The 26,899-nt window shown below is 43.1% G+C and overlaps 1 protein-coding gene and 1 pseudogene across 4 annotated transcripts in view; one reads left to right on the forward strand and one right to left on the reverse strand.

Moving 5' to 3' along the window:
• LOC141112213 (uncharacterized) overlaps positions 1 to 24,103 on the forward strand; it is a 189,119-nt gene extending 165,016 nt beyond the window's left edge. For all 4 annotated transcript variants that reach the window (XM_073604812.1, XM_073604813.1, XM_073604814.1 and 1 more), the window contains 2 exons: positions 20,135 to 20,240; positions 23,752 to 24,103. In XM_073604812.1, the coding sequence (XP_073460913.1) occupies positions 20,135 to 20,240; positions 23,752 to 23,929 (284 nt within the window). In that variant the 3' untranslated portion in view covers positions 23,930 to 24,103. The remainder of the gene's footprint in view (positions 1 to 20,134; positions 20,241 to 23,751) is intronic.
• LOC141113070 (U4 spliceosomal RNA) lies at positions 21,567 to 21,688 on the reverse strand (annotated as a pseudogene).
• Positions 24,104 to 26,899: the final 2,796 nt, after the last annotated feature.

Raw genomic sequence — 26,899 nt, forward strand, 5'->3', positions numbered from 1 at the left:
CTCTCTAGACCATCCTTGAATGAGACGGTATCCTCGAGAGGGAGAGTGACATGTCTCACCAACCTCATCAAAGCAGCATCAATGAGCGGAGTCGATTCTAGGTGCTTAACCTCTTCACTCCTGAATGGATACATTTTAGCCACTTTTGAAATCAACGAGTTTTTCCTCTCGACTTTAACCCATTCCTCAGAAATGATTTCTCCGAGTTCCCCCAGGAAGGGAAAATTTGGGCGATCCTTTTTCAGATGTTTGAAGTATTTCCTCTGTTTAGAGGGTGCTTCTACTGGATCTTCCCATTTCAATGCATCCTTCACAGCCTTGACCAACCGTGGTACCAGGGAAAAATCAAAACCCACTCCAGGATCGTCCATCTCAACCTCACTCTCCGAGGATTCACTCAAAGAGGGACTACGTCTGGAGGGACCAGGAGCCCCAAGGTCGTCCCTGCCGGGAGCCAATGTAGGAGCAGAGGGAGCAATAGTTGTGCGGATGGTATCCGTTCTGATCAGAGATTCCTGAACCACTTTCCGGACCAGGGCCTCTACCTGCTGGTCTTCTGCTCCCCTTTCTTTTGCAGCTCGGGAAAAACATAGCTCACAGAGGGATTTACCCTCTGGGACCTGAGCTTTACATCCCCAGCAAGCTCTCTTCTCAGAGCGACTGGAATGGCGGTAGGAATGACGCCGGACGTGGACTTGGGCTCTTCACTATGACGCCTAGAAGCTGAACTAGGGCGTCTGGAACTAGAGGAAGATTGTTGGTGATGTGATCTGGAACGATCCGTATCTTCGCGTGCTGAGGACCTATGTTCAGACCTAGAAGGGCTGAGCAAGAAAAGGAAAGAAAAAAAAAAAAAAAAGAATCCATAGAAAAGCAACCCAAAAAAAAAAAGAATACAAGCAGAAGGAAAGATAAATTTCCTACCTGCAGCGCAAGGGTTGGCCACTGGGGGGCGGTGACACGTCCATAGTAGAAACCTATACCTGTAGTGAAAATCCATAATCAGCCAAGGAAACACTAACAGAGGACACAGGAGAGCTGGACAGCCAGCAGCATAGCTTCCTACCTTGGCAGATACAAATCACTGCACTGTATTTTGACAGCTATTTAAACTTGGCGCCGATGATGACGTCACCACGCCCCCCAGCGTGATCCAGCGGAACTCGCGCGCATGCGCGATCGCCGTTCTATCTCCGGAACTGCGCGTGCGCGAACCAAGCCTCGTTTTCAGACGAGGCTGGCCGCTGCACAGAACCCGGAAGTACCCGGCGGACTGAGACGCAGATGCGCTCCAGCCGCCATAACAGGAGAATACAGGAAGACAAACAAAACACACACAGACACTGCTGCCATCAAAATATGCAAGGCAAAGGCTGTATACGATACCACCCAGCACGATCCTGGTCCATCCTGGTTGGGAACGACCATCCACTGCACGACCGGGCTTTCAGTAAGGGGGGCCTCCTGCTAATAGCAAGGACGTTTGGCCCAATGCCGCTTGCCTGCCAATGGCGAGGATAGAAGCTCTTCATGGCATCGCATGTATAGCCCGTCTCCACCCTGCTAATAGCCGGGAATGCTGGACTCCAGAACCGCCATCAGGACAATCGTGCACGCCAGGACCGGACCGTAGATAAATCCATAAGGTAAGATACACCTTGGTCCTAGGAGGAGGACAAAAAAGGAACACGGCCTCTGGCTAGGAGCAAAGATTTATGGGAGTGGGGTCCTATGAGGTATGAGAGGCGGGATTAACCCATACGTATGCTGCCATGGAGTCTGTCAGGAAAGGTGGTAGACCAGCTGAAGAGAGACCACAGTTTCACTCAAAATGGAACATTTCATACTGATTCTAGCTTTTCTGCTTGTAAGTTACTGATTTGGGAAAACATGCAGTATACAAAGATTGAAGTCTGATGCTGCTTGCTACTTCTAGGTCACTGACTCTTAAGGTGGTAAAGCCAGGATTGGAATAGGAGCTAAGAACCTGTACCTTTAAAAAAATCCAGCAGTGGCAGCTCCTATGGTTTGACCTGTTGGGTTCACTTTAAATTTAGGGCAAAGTAACAGATGCAAGCCCATATATTAGCTTGGGGTGTTCTCTGAACTCACCTCTATCTGAACATTAAAATTGCACTTTTTTACTCCAAGCAGCTGCTGTCTGGCTTATTCCTCATGTCCCCAGAAGAGGTGTCCCTATCAAAAGATTTCCCCTTACTGCCTGTTCAGGGGGAAGATGTACAGTTTAATTATTTTTGTTTTACTATTGTCTGTCCCAGAGACAGTAGTCACCAGAAACAAAACTTTGGCTTTAGAAATACTTAAAGTATAACTATAGACAAAACTTTTTTTTGTTTTGGGTAGTGGAAAAAGATTGGTCTAGTTAGGATGATTCACCCTCTCTATTTGTCATGTTTAAAGGGGTTGTAAAGGTAAAAATTTTTTCACCTTAATGCATTCTATGCATTAAGGTGAAAAAACTTTTGACAATACCGCCGCCCCCAGCCCCCCTGTTTTACTTACCTGACGCCTCGAATCTTCGCTGCTCCTTCTCGTCATCTCCACTGCAGCTCAGCCTGGTCGCTGATTGGCTGCAGTGGATGGATTGAAAGCAGCGCAGCCATTGGCTCGCGCTGCTGTCAATCACATCCGATGACGCGGCGTGCCGGGGGGCGGGACCGAGTGATACAGCGAGCGGCTATAGCCGCCGGCTGTATCACGGGAGCGTGCCCGCAAGCACTCACCACCATGCGAGGGAGCTCGCATTAAGGTGGTGAATGCTTGCGGGGAGGAGCTGAAACAGCCACCGAGGGATCCCAGAAGACCAGGTTCGGGGCCACTCTGTGCAGAACGAGCTGCACAGTGAAGGTAAGTATAACATGTTTGTTATTTTTAAAAAAAAATAATATTACCTTTACAACCCCTTTAACGTTGATAACAAGAAAAGAGAGCACTCACATTGCCTCATCCATGAATAATTATGGGAATACCTTTCTTTTTTGTATTCTCATGTTTAACATTATCACTGAAGGTGAAGGTGAATGTGTTTAGAACAGTAAAAAAGGTGAAAATTTACAAAGGGATCACTAGTTCTGGCAATCTGTTAACAACAAGTGATTATCTCACTTTGAAAGGATCTCTTCTAACTTCTTGTTTGGCTATGGGACAGGAAGTGAAAAAAAAAACTGGCAGGTGTTATAACTCTCCCTTACTGTATCCAAAATGTAAGAAAAAAAGTTTATTCTTTCATTCTACTTTAAAGCTTCTTTAGATTTCTAGTACTTTATACATGCCTGTACTAGCATATCAAAGGGAATTCATATTTGCAAAAAGTTATACCTACTTCTCTGGTATTACTGCATGTTGTGACAATACTTGTTTAGAAAGTGACCTGGATCACACATTAGACAAGATTGCTGTGTGATTAAGCACTTTTATCCTACACTTTGGGATTCATTTTCAAAAACCTGAGAGTGCAAAATCTGGTGCATTACAGCCAAACAGCTTCTAACTTTAGCTTGTTCAGTTAAACTTTGACAAAAAACCCTGGAAGAAGATTGGTTTCTATGCATAGCTGCATCAGATTTTGCAATCTCCAGTTTTAGTAAATCAATCCCCATAGACATATCCCCAAATCCCCAAGACATATGCAAGCAAATAGTGCTTAATTCCTTTTGGAAATAAGGCTTTGGGGCTCATCCTTGGTTCACTACTTAGTCGCTGACTTACCTTTAAGTGATATTGAACCCTAAGTTTTTTAAGAACTTTCAGCAGCTAATGTAAACACTTACTGAGCTTTATCTTTTGATCCTTGCCTATGTTCCAGTTTAGGCTGGTCGTTCTCTTGCAGCGACCTATTGAGACACCCTTGCATGTTTAGCTCTACCCCTGTAGGGGCCACTGGTATTAGTTGGTTCTTCCCAAATAGTATAGAGGCTGCCCAGCATCACAAATACCAGTCTATGCACACCGGCTCCAATAACTCAGTCTTGGTGATGTCTTTTTGAAATGTATTGCTTGAAGAACTTTAAACAAGAGAGGGGTTAGGGCATGGTATATTCTAAAACACTTGCATAGTAATAAGAAGACACTTTTCTCTAAGCTCACACTCCAGGATTTTGCTGAGGACATGAAAATGACCAGTAGTCTGAAACCCTGTGAGAGCTGTCTCAGTCTAAGCTACCTCTGGCACTTATATCCCAAAAGCACACAGTCCCCAGAAATCAATTCAGGGTCATCACAAGGGCCAAGGACAGCTGCACACCTTCCAGCTTCCTTCAGAAAGGATCCAGTGAGGGAGACACTCCTTCTCCAAACCAGATTCCTTATGGTGAAGTCCTACAGCCAGATCCTCAGATGATCACTTCAGTCCCTCATCCCTGACACTGTTGAGACCTCAAGAACAGCTACATAGTCCACAGCTACTTCAGAACAGCAGCCCCTGAGTCTTTGAAACCCTCCTGGGGAGAAGGAACAATCTCTCCAGGGCTTTAGACTATTTACCACCTCCCCAGCCCCCTTCTGGACACTCTTCTCCAGTGATTGACCAGACCATGATAAATGTTAAGGCTGATCATCTAAATCTTCCTCCCAGGCAGGGGAAAGCAATCAAACTCCCAGTCTGTGAAACCTTGAACAGACCAGAGCAAACAATCACTGCTCACTTGACTACAGAAGGATCCAAAAATAAATGTGTCTAGCCTCCTATGCTAGGAGGGTGCTACACATGCAAGGACTAGAGTTGTGTCTTCCTACACTGTGTGAATCAATAGAAGCACAGAGCCTCATAGTCTAGATACTAAGTCTAAAATACTCCCCTGCTCTTTCCTTCTTCTGCCCGCTTGATCAAGCTATTAGACTGGCTGGAGACTGCACTGCCCAGTATTAATGCATTCTAGTGTAGACCAGCAGATCAAGTAAGCAGCACTGAGAAAGCAGGAGCCAGCAGCACTGAAAGCTGTAAACTGTAAGTGCTGGGATAAGAATTTGAACAAATAGATTACTGGGGAAGGCTTACTTTATAATTCTCAGTGTGCTAAACTGAGGTTTCATACTACTCTCTCCAGCATTCAGCCAACAAAGTCAGAGCACCCAACCTGCATATTTGTTCCTGGTTAGTAGAGCAATGGTTATAAAGACAGTCCTGTAACTTGTACCTACAAAATCAAGTCAGTAAGAGCAGTCCTTTTTTTCTCAGAAAATAGGTGCAGGAACTCAATCACAACCCCCCCGAAACCCCCTCACACACACACCCTCCAAACCCCATTACATAGTGGGTTAATAGTGTGGTTACATTTCATTAACAGTGGAAGGGTCTTAAGGGGCATTAAACACCAGGAGTGAATTACATACAGAGTGCAGAGTTCAGGAGTGCACTACATACAGAGTGCAGAGTTCAGGAGTGCACTACAAAGAGAGTGCAGAGTTCAGCCTTCTCTCACACCCGCTTACCTCTGCATTCCCCATCCACATCCCACTTTCACCTATCTTCAGCTCTGACCTCTCCATGCAACCCCCTCTTCCTTAAAATCTCCACCATCGTATACATATCTTACTTTTGTTGCTGTATTAAGCTGAAGCACCCAGCCGGCTCTAGTACCTCCACTGTAGGTGACTTCTGTGTTTACAGGTGATAGTGTTAGGCAGAGAGCCTGAGCCAGAGGTGGTGGAACTGAGTTCCACCAAGTTCCAGCTGAAAAAAAGCCCTGAGTAAGAGCACTAGGATACATGCATTCACACAAAGAGCTGTAACGTCTCTACTTTCTCAGGATTGTACTGGCCTTTTTCAGGTAACAGATAAATGACTTCCTGCTGCCAAATGAGCTAAAGAAAGACAACAGAAAATGGGCTTTAGTGCACAATGAGCCTAACAGGTGCACAGCAAAAGAATTGGATAAAGAATTATTCACCAAGCTGGACAAAATGTGCTTATTTTAAACACACCTCCTCAACAATAGATTCGATTACCTTAGCATACACAGACCTGCATATAGCCACATATAAATGTATGGTTTTACAGAGCAGAGCACAGGAGTAGGGAGGAAAGGAGCCTGTGCTCCTGGATTGTTTCTGAGATTGTTTTTGTTTCTTATTGTTTCTTTTTTTTTTATTACAATACTGTTTAAAAGGGGCCCATGAGCATACAATAATGAGGGCCACCTTGGCTAAACTGTCATCCTGATCCTGGCTTAAAGTATAACTAAAGGCAAAACTTTGTTTTATTTTTGGATAAAGTACAGAGGGATTCGATTGCTTGTCAGGTTTTTATGGCTGTCTGTGTCCCCGTTATGGAGATTCACTCTCTCTATTTGTCCTGTTTACGATTATCATTAAAGGAAAATCACAATTTTAGGTTGTCCCCAAAAAATAATTGTAAATCTTCCAATGGGGACACTAATTCTGGTGACCTGGAGGTCCCCAGGGAGATCACTTAATTGCAGGGATTTCCTCTCATTTAATGTTTGGCTATGGGACAGGAAATTAGGGGAAATCTCAGCAATGGGGCACAGACGGCGAGAAAAAAAATTTGACAGCGATTATAACCCTCCCTTATTCTATTCAAAATGAAAAAAAAAGGTTTTCCTATAATTGTACTTTGGTGCCTAGTCAGTCACTGACCTACAACAAGCATGAGGCTGGGTTCACACTGATGCGAATTTTTCCGCATCCAGTTCACATGACAGGAGACTGTGACCGGCTCTCAATGGTGTCGGTTTACACATCTCTGAGACGGCCACAGAAAGCATTCTTTGGCTCTGTTTCAGGTCTGAATTTAGGCAAAAATTTGGGCCTGATTCGTCCCTGAAACTGAGAAAAGGGATGTACCAGACCCCTGCTGTGAGCCACGTCCACACACAATGTGAAGCCAGCCTGAAGCCAGTAAATTCACAACACCTCATCCTCAGTGACTCAGGAGCAGCTGAGCTGCCATATTTATTTTTTCATAGTTCTCCTTTAGGAAAAGGACTTAAAGGCTAAGTTCACCTCTATAAAACAAATAATAAATACACATATTTATGCAGGAAAAAAAATGTGCATTTATATTTTTTTTCACAGAAGCCTGCAGAGCATTGCACCTGCGATCAGTGAATCGGGGTGCAATGTCAGGCTCCTGCAGACTCTGCCTACAGCTCTGTGCCCTTATCTCTGTATGGGCTGTCAGCAGGGGCGTTGCTAGGTCTACAAAAGATCTGGGGCTAGAGCCCATAGCAGCGTAGTAAAGAAAGTCATATGCTTGGGCGGGCATACAAATGTATATACAGTAATATACGTGTGTGTGTGTTTATATATCCCCAGACAGCCTCCCACTTACATCAGGGTCCCCAGAGAGTCACCCCTTACATCAGGGTCCCCAGAGAGTCCCCCCTTACATCAGGATCCCTAGAGAGCCTCCTCCTTACATCAGAGTCCTCAGAGAGCCTCCCCCTTTCATCAGGGTACCCAGAGGGCCCCCATTTACATCAGGGTTCCCAGAGAGCCCCCCTTACATTAGGGTCCCCAGAGAGCCTCCCCCTTAAATCTGGGTCCTTAGAGAGCCTCTGCCTTAAAATCAGGGTCCCCAGAGAGCCTCTCCCTTGCATCAGGGTCCCCAGAGAGCCCCCCACTTACATAAGGGTCCCCAGAGAGCCTCCACTTTGGGGACCACTGCAGAGACTCGGGGCTATTGGCCCCAGATTCAGGGCTATAGCCCCAAAAGCCACCCCCTAGCAACGCCCCTGGCTGTCAGTGTCAGAGCTGTAGGAAGTATCAATAGACTACGAATGCGCTGATCAGCACGCTTGCAATCCATTGAAAACTACAAGTTGTCTGCCATCATGGTAGACGGGACTTGTAGTTTATTCATTGACAGATCAACACAGCCACGCCAATTTTGAATGTGACAGCAGCTGCAGAGGAGAGGAAGCACCACCTGCTGTCACAGGGGAATTCGCTGAAACTGGTTACATGTAAAATATGTGTGTAACATGGAACATTTTTCTAAAGGAGAACCTATACTTTAAAGTGGAATTCCAGCCTAAACCTAAATAGTCTTAAAAATGTTCCCTTCCTACTAGTAAAAAGTTGATATACTTACCTATTTTTAGCCCACTCTGGTCCAGTCACGTGATCCGCAGCTCTGAGAGCGCGAGCATAACGGCTGGGACATAGAAGCCTATGAATGATGTCATGGCTCCTGGAATTCCTAGACATTGTCGCATACTCCTTCTTCTCCCCTGCACTGACACAAGAGATCGCGGGACTGGACTAGAGTGGACTAAAAATACTGTTGGTAAGGTAAGTATATACATCTTTAAGGCAGCATAGATGTGATAGGAGATGGGAGGGAACATTTGAAGACTAGTTAGGTTTAGGCTGGAATTCTACTTTAGCCAATTGCAACAATCCCCTTTCTGTAAAGAAAATGCCTGGAAAAGGAAAAAAGGAGAGGAGTCAACTAGAAAAGAGTCAGCTGCATGTTGCTTCTTATCAGGAGCATGCATTTTGCCTGCGTTGGAAAAGGTAGCCACATGCATGACAACCATCTCCATCTGCATCTCCAGTCAGTTATGTAGATCAGAAGTTCTGACTCTGACTTCTTCATGGCAGCTATCGTATTTCTTTTAATGAGAGATTTACTTTACAGTAAAAGGTTATGGGATTGTATCACACAATCTATAGTCCAGTTTACTGTATCTTTATTGTAGCAACGTAAGAGTACTGGAGTTACCAAAAAACATCTTTAGCTGGACTGTTGTAAATCTTCTGACTTAGACAATGTGTTTGAGGACTGATATTGTATCTTCAAGCATATCTCCATTATTTGGGCAAAAATTTGCTTAGAAGTAAAATTAGGCAATAACTATTTATTATACAGGAGTTTAATAAAATGTTTTTTAGCTAAATTAGAGGACCCCCAATCAGTATCATGGGGAAGTCTAATTTCTATGGGAGCCCTGCACAATAGCATAGCTCCCAACTGTCCCTGATTTCAAAGGAACTGTCCCCAATTTGGAGCAATGTCCCTCTGTCCCTCTTTCCTCCTCATTTGTCCCTCATTTTGCTCTGATCCATATAGCTGTATATAAAATGCACTTTTTATCTTTCAAAAACCTTTCATCCAATTTCTAAATTGCTGCATTTGTACATTTCAAAAGCAAATATAAAGGAATAGTAGTGGTAAGAAAAAAGCCCTTGTGGATTTAATTAACCTTTTTTTGGGTTAATTCTCCTATAAGGGGGTGTGGCAGGGGACGTGTCCCTGCCTACATTCATTTGCTGGTAGGTGTCCCTCATTCCCATCTCAAAATGTTGGGAGGTATGCAACAGAGATAATCAGTCAGGCAGGATATAAATCCTCCTACAGTCAAGATTTTAACATTTTATTTGAACATTAAAGTGGTATTAAACCAAAAAGCAAATATTTATTCTATTGCAGCTAACCATTTCATAGATGTGATGGCTGTATTAACTTTCTTTTTTAGGCTTTTTTTTCTTCTATTTTCATAAATAATGAAAAATTATGGCGCAAAGACAGCCAGTAACCTTAACAGTGGTAAGGGCTAAATTCACAGTTCATGAGTCCATTTAGGTGCGGACCAGCTTTCCTCTCCTATCAGAGCAGCACCTCAGCAGATGGAAGAGTCATCTGTAATATAGTAAATGGATAAAAAAAGGCACATCTAAGTGCACCAAGTCAAGTATTTATTAATAAAAAAGTAAAAAATCCACTCATTCAGTAGAATGAAAAAAGGCTTATTATCAAAGCAAAAGCTGTCATTACAGGGACCCAAGCTGAGCAGCAATGATCCAGGATAATACACTTGGTGCCAGCCAGTATATTCATAAAGAGGAGAGTTAGCCATATGGAGGCAGCCTTGAAATGCCTAGTCACACCCCCTTCCACACCCCAATGTCTGATGTCATCAAGGAACTTTCCCACGCTGTCAGATCAGTTCGGGTACTACTACAGTCCTTTCTGCTGCTGGTGGCTCTGCTCTACATTACTCTGGATCGCTGCTGCTTGGCTTGGTTTTCCTTTGATGATATGCCTTGTTTCATTCAACTAAATATGAGAGGATTATTCACGTTTTTATTAACAAACACCTGACTCCTGTGTGCCTTCATCCAGAGTGGGGCACTATAATACAGGAGGTGTGTTACTGGCCAGATCACCAGTTGGAAACCGAGGGGGGAAAAAAGCCTAAAAAAAGAAAACTAATGCAGTCATCACATCTAATGATTGGTAACCTGCAATATAATACATTTTTGGTTTGGGATTCAAAACTGCTTTAAGGCTGCTCCAGTCAAACTTCCGGAGTTCTCCTTTCAAATACAAAACGAATGGAGTGATTACATCATCTGTGCGGAAGTTACCATTTGTCTGTTATTTTAAAATGTTTCTGAAGCCCAATACCCAGATGTTACATTGTGTTTACATGTCAGTCCCTCATGTCGCATACAAGTGCCAGTATAGGTACCAACAAGGCACCCTGGTTGCTGTGAACTGTTATAGGCTCCATTCACACCAATGCGTTTTTTCATACTTGTTGCTTTTTGCAGAAAGGCAGAACATTTTTTTAAAATGGGTTCCTATGGAACACGTTCACATCAATGCATTTTTGTGCCTCTGCATTTTTGGAAAGGGTCAGGGACTTTTTTAAATGCAAAACTGTGCTTTTTTTGCTTTTTTGTTTCAATAGACTTCAATGGAGAAACCTCAGAAAAGCATATAGTGCGTTTTTACCATGATTTTGCCGCAATTTGCGTTTTTAACCAGTTCCCGACCAGTTCACATCTATATATGGGGGCAGAATGGCTCCCCTGCGTGAAACGCTGTACAGGTATGGGGTTCCTTTAGGGGCCGCCAGTGGGCACTCCTGTGCCCGATGCACGGCGGGGGACCCAATGCGCGTGGCTGGCGGTCGCAATCGCCGCCGGCCACGCGCAATCACGTGCACAAACGCCATCACAGGGATTTGTGTGTGTAAACACACTAATCCCTGTGCTGTCAGAGAAGAGGAGACATGTCGTTTGTTCGTACTATGTAGTCCTATCCTCATACAGTTAGAACACACTGAGGGAACACACATTTAACCCCTTGATCGCTCCCTAGTGTCAACCCCTTCCCTACCAGTGTCATTTACACAGTAATCAATGCATTTTTATAGCACTGATCACTGTATAAATGTCAATGGTCCCAAAAATGTCTCAAAAGTGTCCGATCTGTCTGATGCAATGTCGCAATACTGTTAAAAATCGCAGATCACCGTCATTACTAGTAGAAAAAAAATGCCATAAATCTTTCCCATAGTTTGTAGACGCTATAACTTTTGCGCAAACCAATCAATATACGCTTATTGCAATTTTTTTTTTTTTTTACCAAAAATATGTAGAAGAATATATATTGGCCTAAACTGATGAAGAAATTTGTTTTTTAAAAACATTTTTGGGGATATTTACTATAGCAAAAAGTAAAAAAATATATTTTTTTTCAAAATTGACACTCTCTTTTTGTGTATAGCGCAAAAAATTAAAAATGGCAGAGGTGATCAAATAGCACCAAAAGAAAGCTCTATTTGTGGGAAAAAAGGACACAAATTTTGTTTGGGTACAGCATTGCATGACCGCGCAATTACCAGTTAAAGCGACACAGTGCCAAATTGTAAAAAGTGCTCTGGTCAGGAAGGGGGTTAAACCTTCTGGGGCTGAAGTGGTTAAATCTGCCCAACAACAAATTAAAAAAAAAAAGCAAAAAAACGCAAATTGCAGAAAAATCGAGGTAAAAAAGCAGTGCAGAAACGCTCAAAAGCAACATGCATAGATGTGAATCGAGCCTCTATTTGGCAATGTATTCGAAAAACTTAAATTATAACTAAAGGCAAAACATTTTTTTTTTTTTAGTTTTCGACAAAGTGTAGATGGATTAGAACGCACATCAGTTTCTATCACTGTCTGTGCATCCTTTCTATTTGTCCTGTTTACCATTATCATTGAAAGTGAAATTAAAAGAAAGTCCCACATTTTAGTTTGTCCCAAAAAAATTAACAGAGGGGAAATCTTCCAATGAGGACACTAGTTGTGGTGACCTGGGGGTCCCCAAGGATTTCCCTTAACTTGCAGGGATTTCCTCTCACTTCCTGTTTTGCTATGGGACAGGAAGTGAAGGGAAATCTCCTCAATGGGACACAGATGGTGAAAAAAAAAAATCTTCATTACTCTATCCAAAATGAAGAAAAAAAAGAGGTTTGCCTATAGTTCTACTTTAACATATGTTTGTAATTAGAGCAGTGAACTGTATTGTGAAATTACATGATTGTCAGAGGAATACAATCCATCAATTAAGGCTTGGTTCACACTGCTGCGATGGCAAAGTTGTACAACTTTGCATGCGACTTTGCCCTGTGACTTCCTTCCGACTTGATCCGACTTGGATGCTATTTAGGAGCCTGTACAAGGGCTGAAATTGCACCCAAGTCGGACCAAAGTAGTTCAGGAACCTGTTCTAAAGCCCCATATACACGATCGGATTTTCTGATGGATAATGTTGGATGTCAGGCTGTTGGCGGAAAATCCAACCATGTGTATGCTCCATCAGACAATTTTTGTCTGACTTTCCACCAACAAATGTTGGATAGCATGTCTTCAAATTTTCCGCCAACAAATGTCCGTCGGACAAAAGTCCAAAGTACAAACATGCATGCTCAGAAGCAGAAGCGGTCGTCTTGTAAACATTTTTAATGGAGATTTAACATCCGTCATGTGGCAAATTATGAAATCTCCAAATGCAATGCACAATTCTCTTCTTCTTTAATGGGATAATCATGAAGCTGCTTTGCTGGTGATACTGATGGAGTTATTGCAAACGAATTTTCAAAGGCTTTTTTTTTCTAGTGATATCAAGAATAATATTATTATGTTTTCTTTTGTTTTTTTATTTGGGCAAGTTACCACAACACCATTATCCCCTAGTTTATAAGATCAAAGATACAACTATGTTGGTGTCCCTTGTCAGTTTTACATTGTATTTTTTTTAATGTAATTGCCTACTCCCAAACTGTCATTTGAAGTAAAACACATAGCCAAGTATTATTCTACACAATTTTTTTATTGTGCATTAAAAAAAAAAAAAAAATTAGACATGCTATCCGCCAATAGAACTTAACCAAAAAGTGCATTCTATGCATCCAAAAATATACCAAATCAAATCATTATTCAACCTTCAACCGAAAAAAATAATGTCAAAGCAATAACTCCAAGGCCAATAATAAATAACATGTTATCTTCTCCGATTCCGCAACATGTCTGGTTGACGAACGGCCATTCAGAAACGAACTGAAAAGCACATAATGAAAAACGCAAACTGAAAAGCGCTAAATGAAAATCGTGAAAAGAAAAGCGCGAATCAAACTCACCAAACTTCTACTAACACTAAATTAGCAGAAGGAGCCCAAAGGGTGGCGCTAAAGAGGTGAAAAACCACGTAGTGCGTCTAGTACGTCACTACGTTCGAAATTGTTGGCCAACATTTGTGTGACTGTGTGTATGCAAGACAAGTTTGAGCCAACGCCCTTCAGACAAAATTCTACAGTTTTGTTGGTGGAAAGTCTGATCGTGTGTACAAGGCATAAAGTTGAAGTGACTTGTGTATATCAGTTAACCACTTCAGCCCCGGAAGGTTTTACCCCCTTCCTGACCAGAGCACTTTTTACAATTCGGCACTGCGTCGCTTTAACTGCTAATTGCGCGGTCATGCAATGCTGTACCCAAACGAAATTTGCGTCCTTTTCTTCCCACAAATAGAGCTTTCTTTTGATAGTATTTGATCACCTCTGCCGTTTTTATTTTTTGCGCTATACACGGAAAAAGACCGAAAATTTTGAAAAAAAATGATATTTTCTACTTTTTGTTCTAAAAAAAATCCAATAAACTCAATTTTAGTCATACATCTAGGCCAAAATGTATTCGGCCACATGTCTTTGGTAAAAAAAATGTCAATAAGTGTATATTTATTGGTTTGCGCAAAAGTTATAGCGTCTACAAACTAGGGTACATTTTCTGGAATTTACACAGCCTTTAATTTATGACTGCCTATGTCGTTTCTTGAGGTGCTAAAATGGCAGGGCAGTACAAAACCCCCACAAATGACCCCATTTTGGAAAGTAGACACCCCAAGGAATTTGCTGAGAGGCATGTTGAGCCCATTGAATATTCATTTTTTTTGTCCCAAGTGATTGAACAATGACAAAAAAAAAAAAAAAAAAAAAAAATTACAAAAATTTGTCACTAAATGATATATTGCTCACACAGGCCATGGGCATATGTGGAATTGCACCCCAAAATACATTTAGCTGCTTCTCCTGAGTACGGGGATACCACATGTGTGAGACTTTTTGGGAGCCTAGCCGCGTACGGGGCCCCGAAAACCAATCACTGCCTTCAGGATTTCTAAGGGCGTACATTTTTGATTTTACTCCTCACTACCTATCACAGTTTTGAAGGCCATAAAATGCCCAGATGACATAAAAACCCCCCAAATGACCCCATTTTGGAAAGTAGACACCCCAAGCTATTTGCTTTGAGGCATGTTGAGTCCATGGAATGTTTTATATTTTGACACAAGTTGCGGGAAAGTGACAAATTTTTTTTTTTTTTTTTTTTTTTTGCACAAAGTTGTCACTAAATGATATATTGCTCACACAGGCCATGGGCATATGTGGAATTGCACCCCAAAATAAATTTAGCTGCTTCTCCTGAGTATGGGGATACCACATGTGTGGGACTTTTTGGGAGCCTAGCCGCGTACGGGACCCCGAAAACCAATCACTGCCTTCAGGATTTCTAAGGGCGTACATTTTTGATTTTACTCCTCACTGCCTATCACAGTTTCGGAGGCCATGGAATGCCCAGGTGGCACAAACCCCCCCCAAATGACCCCATTTTGGAAAGTAGACACCCCAAGCTATTTGCTGAGAGGCATGGTGAGTATTTTGCAGCTCTCATTTGTTTTTGAAAATAAAGAAAGACGAGAAAAAAATTTTTTTTTTTTCTTTTTTCAATTTTCAAAACTTTGTGACAAAAAGTGAGGTCTGCAAAATACTCACTATACCTCTCATCAAATAGCTTGGGGTGTCTACTTTCCAAAATGGGGTCATTTGGGGGGTTTTTTTGCCACCTGGGCATTCCATGGCCTCCGAAACTGTGATAGGCAGTGAAGAGTGAAATCAAAAATTTACGGCCTAAGAAAGCCTGAAGGCGGTGCTTGGTTTTCGGGGTCCCGTACGCGGCTAGGCTCCCAAAAAGTCCCACACATGTGGTATCCCCGTACTCAGGAGAAGCAGCAGAATGTATTTTGGGGTGTAATTTCACATATTCCCATGGCATGTTTGAGCAATATATCATTTAGTGACAACTTTGCGCAAAAAAAAATAAAAAAAATAAAAAATTGTCTCTTTCCCGCAACTTGTGTCACAATATAAATTATTCCATGGACTCAACATGACTCTCAGCAAATAGCTTGGGGTGTCTACTTTCCAAAATGGGGTCATTTGGGGGGGTTTTGAACTGTCCTGGCATTTTATGCACAACATCTAGAAGCTTATGTCACACATCACCCACACTTCTAACCACTTGAAGACAAAGCCCTTTCTGACACTTATTGTTTACATAAAAAAATAATTTTTTTTTGCAAGAAAATTACTTTGAACCCCCAAACATTATATATTTTTTTTAAAGAAAATGCCCTACAGATTAAAATGGTGGGTGTTTCATTTTTTTTTTTCACACAGTATTTGCGCAGCGATTTTTCAAACGCATTTTTTGGGGAAAAAACACACTTTTTTACATTTTAATGCACTAAAACACACTATATTGCCCAAATGTTTGATGAAATAAAAAAGATGATCTTAGGCCGAGTACATGGATACCAAACATGACATGCTTTAAAATTGCGCACAAACGTGCAGTGGCGACAAACTAAATACATTTTTAAAAGCCTTTAAAAGCCTTTACAGGTTACCACTTTAGATTTACAGAGGAGGTCTACTGCTAAACTTACTGCCCTCGATCTGACCTTCGCGGCGATACCTCACATGCATGGTGCAATTGCTGTTTACATTTGACGCCAGACCGACGCTTGCGTTCGCCTTAGCGCGAGAGCAGGGGGGACAGGGGTGCTTTTTTTTTTTTTTTTTTTTTTCTTTATTATTATTATTTTTTTATCTTATTTTTAAACTGTTCCTTTCATTTTTTTTTTTTTTTTAATCATTTTTATTGTTATCTCAGGGAATGTAAATATCCCCTATCATAGCAATAGGTAGTGACAGGTACTCTTTTTTGCAAAAATTGGGGTCTATTAGACCCTAGATTTCTCCTCTGCCCTCAAAGCATCTGACCACACCAAGATCGGTGTGATAAAATGCTTTCCCAATTTCCCAATGGCGCTGTTTACATCCGGCGAAATCTAAGTCATAAAATGCTCGTAGCTTCCGGTTTCTTAGGCCATAGAGATGTTTGGAGCCACTCTGGTCTCTGATCAGCTCTATGGTCAGCTGGCTGAATCACCGGCTGCATTTTCAGGTTCCCTGTTGAGACAGGAGAGCCAGAGAAAAACACGGAAGACGTTGGGGGGGGAGGGGCATTCCCTCCCACTGCTTGTAAAAGCAGTCTAGAGGCTAATTAGCCGCTAGGATTGCTTTTACATGAAAGCCGACCGCTGGCTGAAAAGAATGATACCAAGATGATACCTAAACCTGCAGGCATCATTCTGGTATAACCACTCAAAGTCGTGAATGGCGTACCTGAAGACAAAAAAATGGTTAACAATAAAGCACAGTAAACGGTAAGGTATAAAAAATTGCATACCTGAAAAGCAAACATGATAAAACATAATAACAATAAAACATTGCAGAATAGAATACAGTAAAAAAGAACAGAACAATAGAGAGAGAGAATAGAGAGAGAAAGAACAATAAAACGACAACTATTTTTTTTTTATTTTATATTTTTGTATGTGTTTTTTTTTTTTTTTACACTTTTTTTTGTAACTAACTTTTATAACTGTAACCGGTTCCAGGTTCGGGTCTCTCAAAATGCGATGGCATCTTGGGAGACCCTGTGAAAGTGTGCCTAGTCTGTGCAATGCTGTACCCTACGCTAATACTCAACTAGTGCATGGTAGCGTTCAAAATATTCACCAATGCAAAGACCAGGATTGTCAGGACAGGAGGGACAATAATAGCGGGTGTCACGTCTATATCCGCGCTTGCTGCAGACACGACATCTTTTTTGGGGGGGTTCGCTGGGTAGGGGTACTCGGGAGGACATAAAGAAAATGCCTCTCATGCAGCCGACTGCATTTGGTTGGGGATGTGAATGGGGGAAGTACGGGCGCCGCAGAAGCGGTGGGTTCCCAATTAGGATTGGCGAATGCAGCAGGAAGGGCATTATGGGCACGACGGGCCTGTGTTTGTCTTTTTGGTGGCAGCGGGACACTACTTGTGCTTGTCACCTCACCAGCTTGAACTGCACTTATGGGACTCGCCACGTCACCAAGTGTTACTGCAGTGCTGGTTTGACTACGACCGGGGTGTACTAGGCCGCTGGTGCTTGCCAGTTCACCAAAACGCTACCAAAAAAACTGTTAGCGATCGCAAGGATCAGGCCTGACTCTGCGAACGCTGCAGTTATGCGTTTAGTGTTTTGTAAGTGACAGTGATCGATCGATACTGCACTTGGGTGGGCTGGGCTGGGCCGGGCGGAGGGGCAAAACGCAGGTGCTAGCAGGTATCTGGGCTGATCCCGCTAACACTGCGTTTGTGGGAACCCTAAACTGCTGGGGACGCTAGTATAGATCTGATCGGATCAGATATTGATCCGTTCAGATACTATACCACTAAGGGAGGCGTATGCTGCGTGCGTGGGTGTTAGCGGTACTGGCGCTAACCTGACGCTGCCTGGGGCTGGTGCTTGCCAGTTCACCAAAACGCTACCAGAAAAACTGTTAGCGATCGCAGGGATCAGGCCTGACTCTGCGAACGCTGCAGTTATGTGTTTAGTGTTTTGTAAGTGTCAGTGATCGATCGATACTGCACTTGGGTGGGCTGGGCTGGGCCGGGCGGAGGGGCAAAACGCAGGTGCTAGCAGGTATCTGGGCTGATCCCGCTAACACTGCGTTTGTGGGAACCCTAAACTGCTGGGGACGCTAGTATAGATCTGATCAGATCAGATATTGATCCGATCAGATACTATACCACTAAGGGAGGTGTACGGTGCGTGCTTGGGTGTTAGCGGTACTGGCGCTAATCTGACGCTGCCTGGGGCTGGTGCTTGCCAGTTCACCAAAACGCTACCAAAAAAACTGTTAGCGATCGCAGGGATCAGGCCTGACTATGCGAACGCTGCAGTTATGCGTTTAGTGTTTTGTAAGTGACAGTGATCGATCGATACTGCACTTGGGTGGGCCGGGCAGAGGGGCAAAACGCAGGTGCTAGCGAGTATCTGGGCTGATCCCGCTAACACTGCGTTTTCGGGAACCCTAAACTGCTGGGGACGCTAGTATAGATCTGATTGGATCAGATATTGATCCGTACAGATACTATACCACTAAGGGAGGCGTATGCTGCGTGCGTGGGTGTTAGCGGTACTGGCGCTAATCTGACGCTGCCTGGGGCGACGCATATCACCGCCGGGCGATCAGGGGGCTAAACCTTTATTCGGTAATAAACGGCGGGTGCCCTGACACTATAAAAAATAAACAAACTAACCAGCGTCACTCGTAACAGTTATACGGTGATCAGTGGTGAAAGGGTTAACTAGGGGGCAATCAAGGGGTTAAAACCTTTATTAGATAGTATATGGGGGTCCCTGTCGCTATAAAACGCTGACAGCGAACCTAAATATTTACGTCTCTAACTATCGTCACCAGCGACACTAATACAGCGATCAGAAAAATGATCGCTTAGCGACACTGGTGACAGGGGGTGATCAAGGGGTTAAAACTTTATTAGGGGGGGTTAGGGGGGTATCCTAGACCTAAAGGGGGCTACCACTCACTGCCCTAACACTGCAACTGTCACAAACTGACACTATGCAGTAATCAGAAAAAAAAAAAAAAAAAAAAAAAAAAATACTGCTAATCTCAGTTTGTGACGGGGGGGGGGGTGATTGGGGGGGGATCGGGGGGCGATCGGGGGGGGATCGGGGGTGTAAGGTATGCCTGGCATGTTCTACTGTGTGTGTTTGTGTGTTGTGCACTTACATGTCTTCTCTCCTCGGCGCTGGACGGAAACTGCCAGACCGAGGAGAGATGACATCACATCCTCTGCCTGTGTGAAACTATACACAGGCAGAGGAGGATTCCCATTGGCTGGGAGCGATCGCGAGGGGGGGGCCACGATCGGATGGTCTCCCCCTCGCCTCCCGACGCTCCCAGTCAGATGCCGACCGCCGATGGCACCGGGGGGGGGTCCGATCGGACCCCCCGCCCGCGGGAGGCAGATCACGTACAGGTACGTGATTCTGCCTGCCCGTGCCATTCTGCCGACGTATATATACGTTAGGCGGTCGGCAAGTGGTTAAGACAGCTCTTATAGGGAAACATAAAATTTGACATGTCATGCGACTTGGGGTCTCACAAGTCAGATCCCATGTGGCAGCAGTGTGAACCGAGCCCAACTGGGGAACCTTGCTGATATTACTGTAATTGTGGCTGAGAAGGCACAAGTTTTAAAAGTATACTTGTCAGAGGTAAAACTACTATACAGCCATAGGGGGTTATTTACTAAAGGCAAATCCACTTTGCACTACAAGTGCACTTGGAAGTGCAGTCGCTGTAGATCCGAGGGGGACATGCAAGGAGTATAAAAAACAGCATTTTAGCTTGCACATGATTGGATGATAAAATCAGCAGAGCTCCCCCTCATTTCAGATCTACCATTCAGATTTAAAGCGACGGCACTTCCAAGTGCACTTGTAGTGCAAAGTGGATTTACCTTTTGTAAATAAAGCCCATAGTGTTTCTATGCTAGTGTAGAGCAAAAGCAGACACAAGCATAGAAGAGAAGCCCTATTGTTGCATACTGTATTTTAAGAAAGGAATAGGATGTGAGGGATCCTTCTTCTTTCAAGGCAACATATTCATTTATGTCCTTTCTTTTAGAAACCAGCTGCAACCCTCATCAATACAAACACACCATCACTAAGGATAATTGCACGGCCGAAGTGCCACTGACCAGGTGTCAGGGATACTGCGAGTCTGAATCATGGTAAGGGAAAAATACATTATTCTGTTTTCACCAATCATTTTATTACTAGTGGAGCTTCTCATGGCTTTTATATTTTATTTTGACTCTTATTTATACTACTAAACACAGATTAGCAGAATAGTAAAATGTATTCAGCTGAATAACTGAATAATATTGGGCAATTAAAGCTGAAATTCAGGCATACAAATAAATAGCCATCTTATCTGCCTGCCCAACCATTTTTGTGATTCACTTTGTTGAAAAGCCAGTGGCGTGAAACACACCTCAAAAACTTCCACCCAGTGCCAAAAAAAGTGCACACACATAGAGAGTGACACACAAAAACGTGCAACGGGTGGTCAGAGTCCTCCACTAGGGAAAGACCTTACACTGATCCCCCGGGGCGTTAGGCTCCAGACAGGGACTGAGGTACTTATACAATGGGTCCATCTGGCCCAAACCAGACGGACCCCCATTTACTGGAAGGTCTGCCAAAACAGACCATCCCAAGTACAGGTGGGGCTCCCCCGAAGGGAGGCCCCCAAGGGAGAGGGCAAACCAAGCCAAAAGGCCTATGTTCACCCCTTCCCAAGACTTTCAGGGTAGGCCCGAGGACCCACACCCTACTCGCCACACAGTGACAAAACGTGTACACACATCAAACAAAAAAAATACAAAAAAGTGACAAACGGGGGAATAAATAAAAAGAGTGGGGGAATAGGAAGGTGGGAGAGTGAAAAGTGACCATTGTGTAATACAATGGCCGCCCCCCGGCCAGGATTACAAATTTCCCCTGGTCCCAGCCAAAAGGCTCAGCCCAAGAGGCAGGTGTGAAAAACGTGTGTAGTGATGAAGTGGCCATGGTGCCATAAAATCAAGTGCATAAACACAGTGACTGTACGGCACCCCTGAACTGCCACTTCAGGGGCACATTCACCACTGGCTTTTCAAAGCAACCCTGACCCACAGCCCAGACCACAGCAGCCCCCACCCCAGGCAGGAAGGCATAGAGTTCTGGAAGCTTGGTGAGAGCCCTTGCCAGGCTTCACCGTCGTTCTGTCCCTCCTACCTAATTACATTTGAGAAATACTGGCCGCTCCTCCGGTGGGAGAAAGGGGAGCCAGCGTTCTCTCCCGAATAACTGTCCGGAGCTAGAGCTGCCCCAATCTAGGCCAGAAGGCCAGGGTCCCGACCCTCCGCCAAGACCGAATGGTTCTCCGTCCCCATCAGAAGGCTTCCCTTTCGGCTACAAACCGCTCCGGGTTACCTTCACTCCAGCAGGCTTTGCATAGCAACCGCAATCCCATCTCTATCTCGCCATAGATCAGGGACGGAAGCAAGCGCCACCTCCTGGAAACTGATAAGAATAGATACTACACTCGATCTTAGCCAAAAGACCGGGAAGCAATTAGCAATAATCACGTCTCAGTTGAACCTCATTGGCTATGATACTGCCACTGCGTCAAAGTCTATGGGGCCAAAACACATTAAGCTGCACTAAAAGAAGCGCCATCTTTACAAATATCACACTGCACCCCATATTGCATTGATGTGACCAGACACCATAGAGAATAATGTGATTTCCTTTCTCGAGCAGTGCAGTGTGATGGCAGACGCATGAGGAATCGCACTAGTGTGAACAGGGCCTTAAGGATACAGTTATTACTACAGCATAGAAAGATATTTAGACAATTGTTCACTTTCAGTTTTGTGACAACAGCTTTTTGTTCCAGAATGACTGTTCCCCCTGTGAACAAAGTCAGCTCCATAAAGATATGGTTTAAAGTTGACCTTCACTCAAAAAGTGAAGCACCGTTAATTCTCTCTCTCCCTTTAGCCTGTAACTAAGTTGCATATTTTTTGGGGGGGGCAGCTACTCTTTTTTGTCAGTACATGCTCCCACATTCTCAGTCCTTGCCCAGGAACAAATCACGCTTCTCAGAAGGCTGCATGACCAGTCTCCCTCCACCACTTGCATAGAGCTCAGTCCTCAAAAGGGTTGAGCTCAGGCATGTTCAGACATGAGCCTGAACCCAACTGAGCTCTCCTGCCAGGAAGCTGTCAAAGCCGACAGGCAAATATAAGTGGAAGAGTCATTCCCCACCCTGCAGCCACATGTATGGAAGAAGACATGCATATTTGTGGCTTTGGGGCGGTGAATGCCTCCACCTCCAATGATTGGCTGTAGGCTTTGACAGCTTCCCAGCGGGAGAACTTAGGCGAGTTCAGACTCATGTCTGAACCGACCTAAGCTCTTCACTAGTTCTCAACTCTACTAAATATCCCTGTGCTGATTTGGAGTGCAGATTGCTAGCCAGGTCTTTTCAGCCAACATCAGTACCTGATCTTTAAAAATGCTCTTTTTTATGGGCACAAATTCCCACAGAAACACTCCAAAATCTTGTGAAAATCTTTCCAAGAAGAGTGAAGACTGTTATAACCACAAACGCAGGTCAAACACATAATAATGACCATGGTTTTGCAATGGGATTTCCAACAAGTTCAAATAGGTGTGATGGTCAAATGTCCACATGATGTAGCTGTATCTTTCCATGTGTGGTTAAGACATAGTAAGCCATAAAGTGTACTTAGTTATATTAGGTGTACAGAACTACAGCCCCAAAATTCTGTGCTTATACAAAAGAATGCCTGGCTAAACACTGCCAGAAGGTTTGGAGTCTCCATATTGGCACGTGAAGAAGAGGAGGTGCCCAGAACATATAAACAGTGTTTCCAGACCTAAAAGGGAGTCACTTGCATAAATATAGCCTAATACAGGGTTTCCCAACCAGGGTTCAATTAAACCCCAGGGTTCTTCCAGGGTTGCTAGAGGTTCTTTTAGCAATTTCTGCCTCTCAGATAAGTTCCCACTGACACCATTGATTTTTTTGGGGGTATTTGTAAGGGGGTAACTCCATAGTTCCCAACTGTCCCTGATTTGGAGGGACTGTCCCTGATTTGGAGCAATGTCCCTCTTTCCCCTTTATGTGTCCCTCATTTTGGTCTGATCCATATACTTGAATATAAAATGCACTTTTTATCTTTCAAAAAGTGTTTCCCAGTGCTAAACCTTTCATCCAATTTCTGAATTGCTGCATTTGTACATTTTAAAAGCCAATATAAAGGAATAGTGGTGGTAAAAAAAGCCCTTCTGGATTTAATTAACCTTTTTTTTTTTTTTTTTTTAATTCTCCTTTAAAGGGGGTGTGGCAGGGGCGTGTCCTATGCCTACATACATTTTGTTAGTAGCTGTCCTTCATTCTCATCTCAAATGTTGGGAGGTATGGGTAACTCTTCCCAAAGACTACAAGTGTAAGGAGCATTCTTCCCACTGATCATCACACTAATGTATCAAGAGTTGTAGATATAGTCATTTTGAGCAGGGGTTCCCTGAGACCGGAAAGCTGTTTGAAGGGTTCCTCTGTGCTGAGAAGGTTAAGGCTGGCCTAATATAATATAATATATAAAAGAGCTCTGCATTTTACTCCCTGTCCACTAGCAATTTCTCACATTCTTTGCATTTTTATTTCAGGTATCACGATGGATTTGAAGCGGTTGAAGGTAGGTGCCGCTGTTGCAGTCCAGTGCGCATCTCAGTAAAACCGATAGAACTTCACTGTCCCGACTCATCAACATCTACTATACAGATCAAAATAATTGAACAATGCGAATGTAACACAGTACCATGTTCTAACCAAAGTTACCATTAATTGCATTTCCACCAGAAAATAAATGTTTTCACTTTCATCAATATGTATTCTGTCTTATAAATTCAAACCAATTTTATTTACCAGATCACAAAACACCTTGTAAAATAGACCTTTATGCTTAACCTGAAATGCTTCTTAACAGTTAATATAATAAACTGCTGTCTTTTTGCATAAGTGTCATCTTCTGTGTTTAGTTTTAGACAAAAGCTTGCATTATCTGGATGTTGAACAGAAAGTTGTTACATAAAAAATGTAACTGTTTGTAACATGGTCTCTTCTATATACTGTATGACCCACTAGTTGCAACCTATATCTTTAAAAGCAGCGCAGTGGCCCTAAGGCTCCATTCACACTAGCGCGTTTTTTGATGCATTTTGCATTTTGCAGAAATGCATGGGAATTTTTTAACATGGGTTCCTATGGAACATGTTCACATCAATGCTTTTTTGTATCTCTGCGTTTTTGGAAAGGGTCGGGGACTTTTTTTCATGCAAAAAGCAGCGTTTTGCATGTAATGGATTTCAAAGGACAAGCATCAAAAACGCAAGTGCACCGTTTTTGCAGCGTTTTTGCAGCGTTTTTGCCGTTTTTTTTTTTTTTTTTGTAATTTTTTTTTAAGACTGTAAAAAAAAATGAAAAAAAAAAAAAAAAAACGCAAAACGCAAATCGCGGCAAAAACGCCGCAAAAACGCTACAAAAACGCTGCTCAAAAACGTGCCAAGCATGAAAAAAAAACCTCCAAAAACGCTCAAAAGCAACATGCATAGGTGTGAATCGAGCCTTATTCATGAAGTTGTGCTAAAGTTTCTCTCAGAAGATATCACACCTGATAATATTGCTTGAGCCTGGGTTCACACAGGAGCGGTGAGGGAAACCGCATGTGATTCGGACAGGTATTGCACCGCATTCCTGCTCAAATCACATGTCATTCTTTACAGTGCAATTTGAGCCCATTCATTTTGTATAGGATCAAATCGCACCACACCAAAAAAAACAGTTGAAGGCATTTTTTTTCCACGTCGGAATCGGATCACATGTGTGTTCACACCCATGCAATATGATTCTGGCAATCAATCGCACTGTGTTTTGTGAACTGTTCTGGGATGTCGGTAATTTAAAATTGACACCCGCAGCGGATTGCATGAACATGGTGCAATTTCAATGCGTGCGGGAAACGCACAGAATTTGTTGTATTTCCTGCACCGCATATATGTAAACCGAGGCTGAGGCCTGATTCACATCTATGCATTTTTAGTGCTTTTTACATTTTGCAGATTTGCACTACAGAACGTGTACCATAGGAAACCATGTTAAATGGACTGCAGTTCAAATCTGCAAAAAGCACTAAAAATGCATAGGTGTGAATCAGGCCTTAGAGGTTACTTCAACACATTGTTTGTGCCAATGTACAGTAACTTAAAGAATCAGAATGACTTAGCAGCATAACTCTTGAACAGGTTTAATTGTACAGTATGTGAGCAGATTAATTACAGAACCTTTGTTGCCTCAAAAAGACAGCCACCCAAGAGGATGAATAGGCCTCTGATTTTAAGGTTAAAGAAAATGAATGGTGTTTTTTATAAATAAAGCCGGAGGTGTGGAAGTTTAATTTTTCTACTATCTATAACTGCAGTTTATAAAATCATTGATTAGAAGAAGCAATAATAATTACAATTAACGCTCTATTAACTTGTAAAAACATTATTTTATAAAAATCATTGATTAGAAGAAACAATAGTAATTACAATTAAGGCTCAATTAACTTGTAAAAAGATTCTATGAGTTCTGTTGACAGGGTCTCTTAAAAAGGAATATGTTATGAATAAGTCTCTGACACCTCTGATTGAAGCAATCACTTCCACAGTTAAAAGCTGCATACTATTTTAACGCCTTCCCATCCCGCCCTGGCATCCCTTTAGAAGGGTCTGTATGCCCAAATGGAGGGGAAAAGAACTGGCCAATCACATGACCACAGGATTGGCTCTTGGTCATTAGAAGAGACCGAGAGCTGTCTTTGGCAAATCGGTCACTATGCTCTTAGCACAATAAGCTCTGCCACCCATGGACGCATATGTGCGGCATGTGGGCATTGCACATATGTGTTACATGGGCATCACACATATGTGTTACATGGGCAGCAGGAGTTCAAAGGCAATAAAGTTGATTGTCTTCAGATTCAATGTGGCTAAAGTTATCACCACGGAGTAGATATGTGGTCTATGGAATGGAAGCTTTGCTAAGAGATGTCTGAGATAGGTTCACTTTAATTTAAAAATGGCTATCATGAAATAAAAACAGGGACAGCCACAGTTGACATTTTGAAAATTCTGGATTCCTGCTGACCATCTTGAGTCCTTAACCTGAAACAAATATACAGATCAGGTTATTGTGACTTTACTTACTGCATGGTTGTCCCAGGTCAGTGGCCCATAAGTAATGAAGTCAAAGGGGCAGCTAGTATATTCTGAAGGTCACCCCCATGTATCTCTCAAGATAGGATTCGTTTAAGAGAGCTTATGTTATGTTAGGCCTAATCAGTGGCGTACCCTATGGGGGGGTGGGGGCGCCCCAGCTGTCTGGAGGATGAAGAGAATAGAGCAAAGTTTGAGGGAACTGCAAAAAATGTCCATGGCTGGGAAAGGGAAATAAACAAGGCCAAGGATAAATCCAAGGAAAATCTCCAAGCTTACTTACTGGCCAGCCCGCAGACAACCGAATCAACCTGTCTAACAGTATGCGTTAAAAACAGTGGTTTAGTCTGCGCACATTTGCAAATACATGTGTAAGCTACTGGCCACGTCAAGGCACCCTGGTATCTGTAGTTCCTATCACTGACTGATGAGTGACTCCACAGTGGAAGCACATGCATTCTAAATAGGTGGAGGGTAGATGGACTGAAGGGAACCTGTCCATAGAAAAAACTGGCAAAAATAAACCTGACTGCCAGCATGCAAATATTGACTATACTTG

The sequence above is a fragment of the Aquarana catesbeiana genome, linkage group LG11 (genome assembly GCF_042186555.1).
Source record: "Aquarana catesbeiana isolate 2022-GZ linkage group LG11, ASM4218655v1, whole genome shotgun sequence".
NCBI classification, from domain to species: Eukaryota; Metazoa; Chordata; class Amphibia; order Anura; family Ranidae; genus Aquarana; species Aquarana catesbeiana.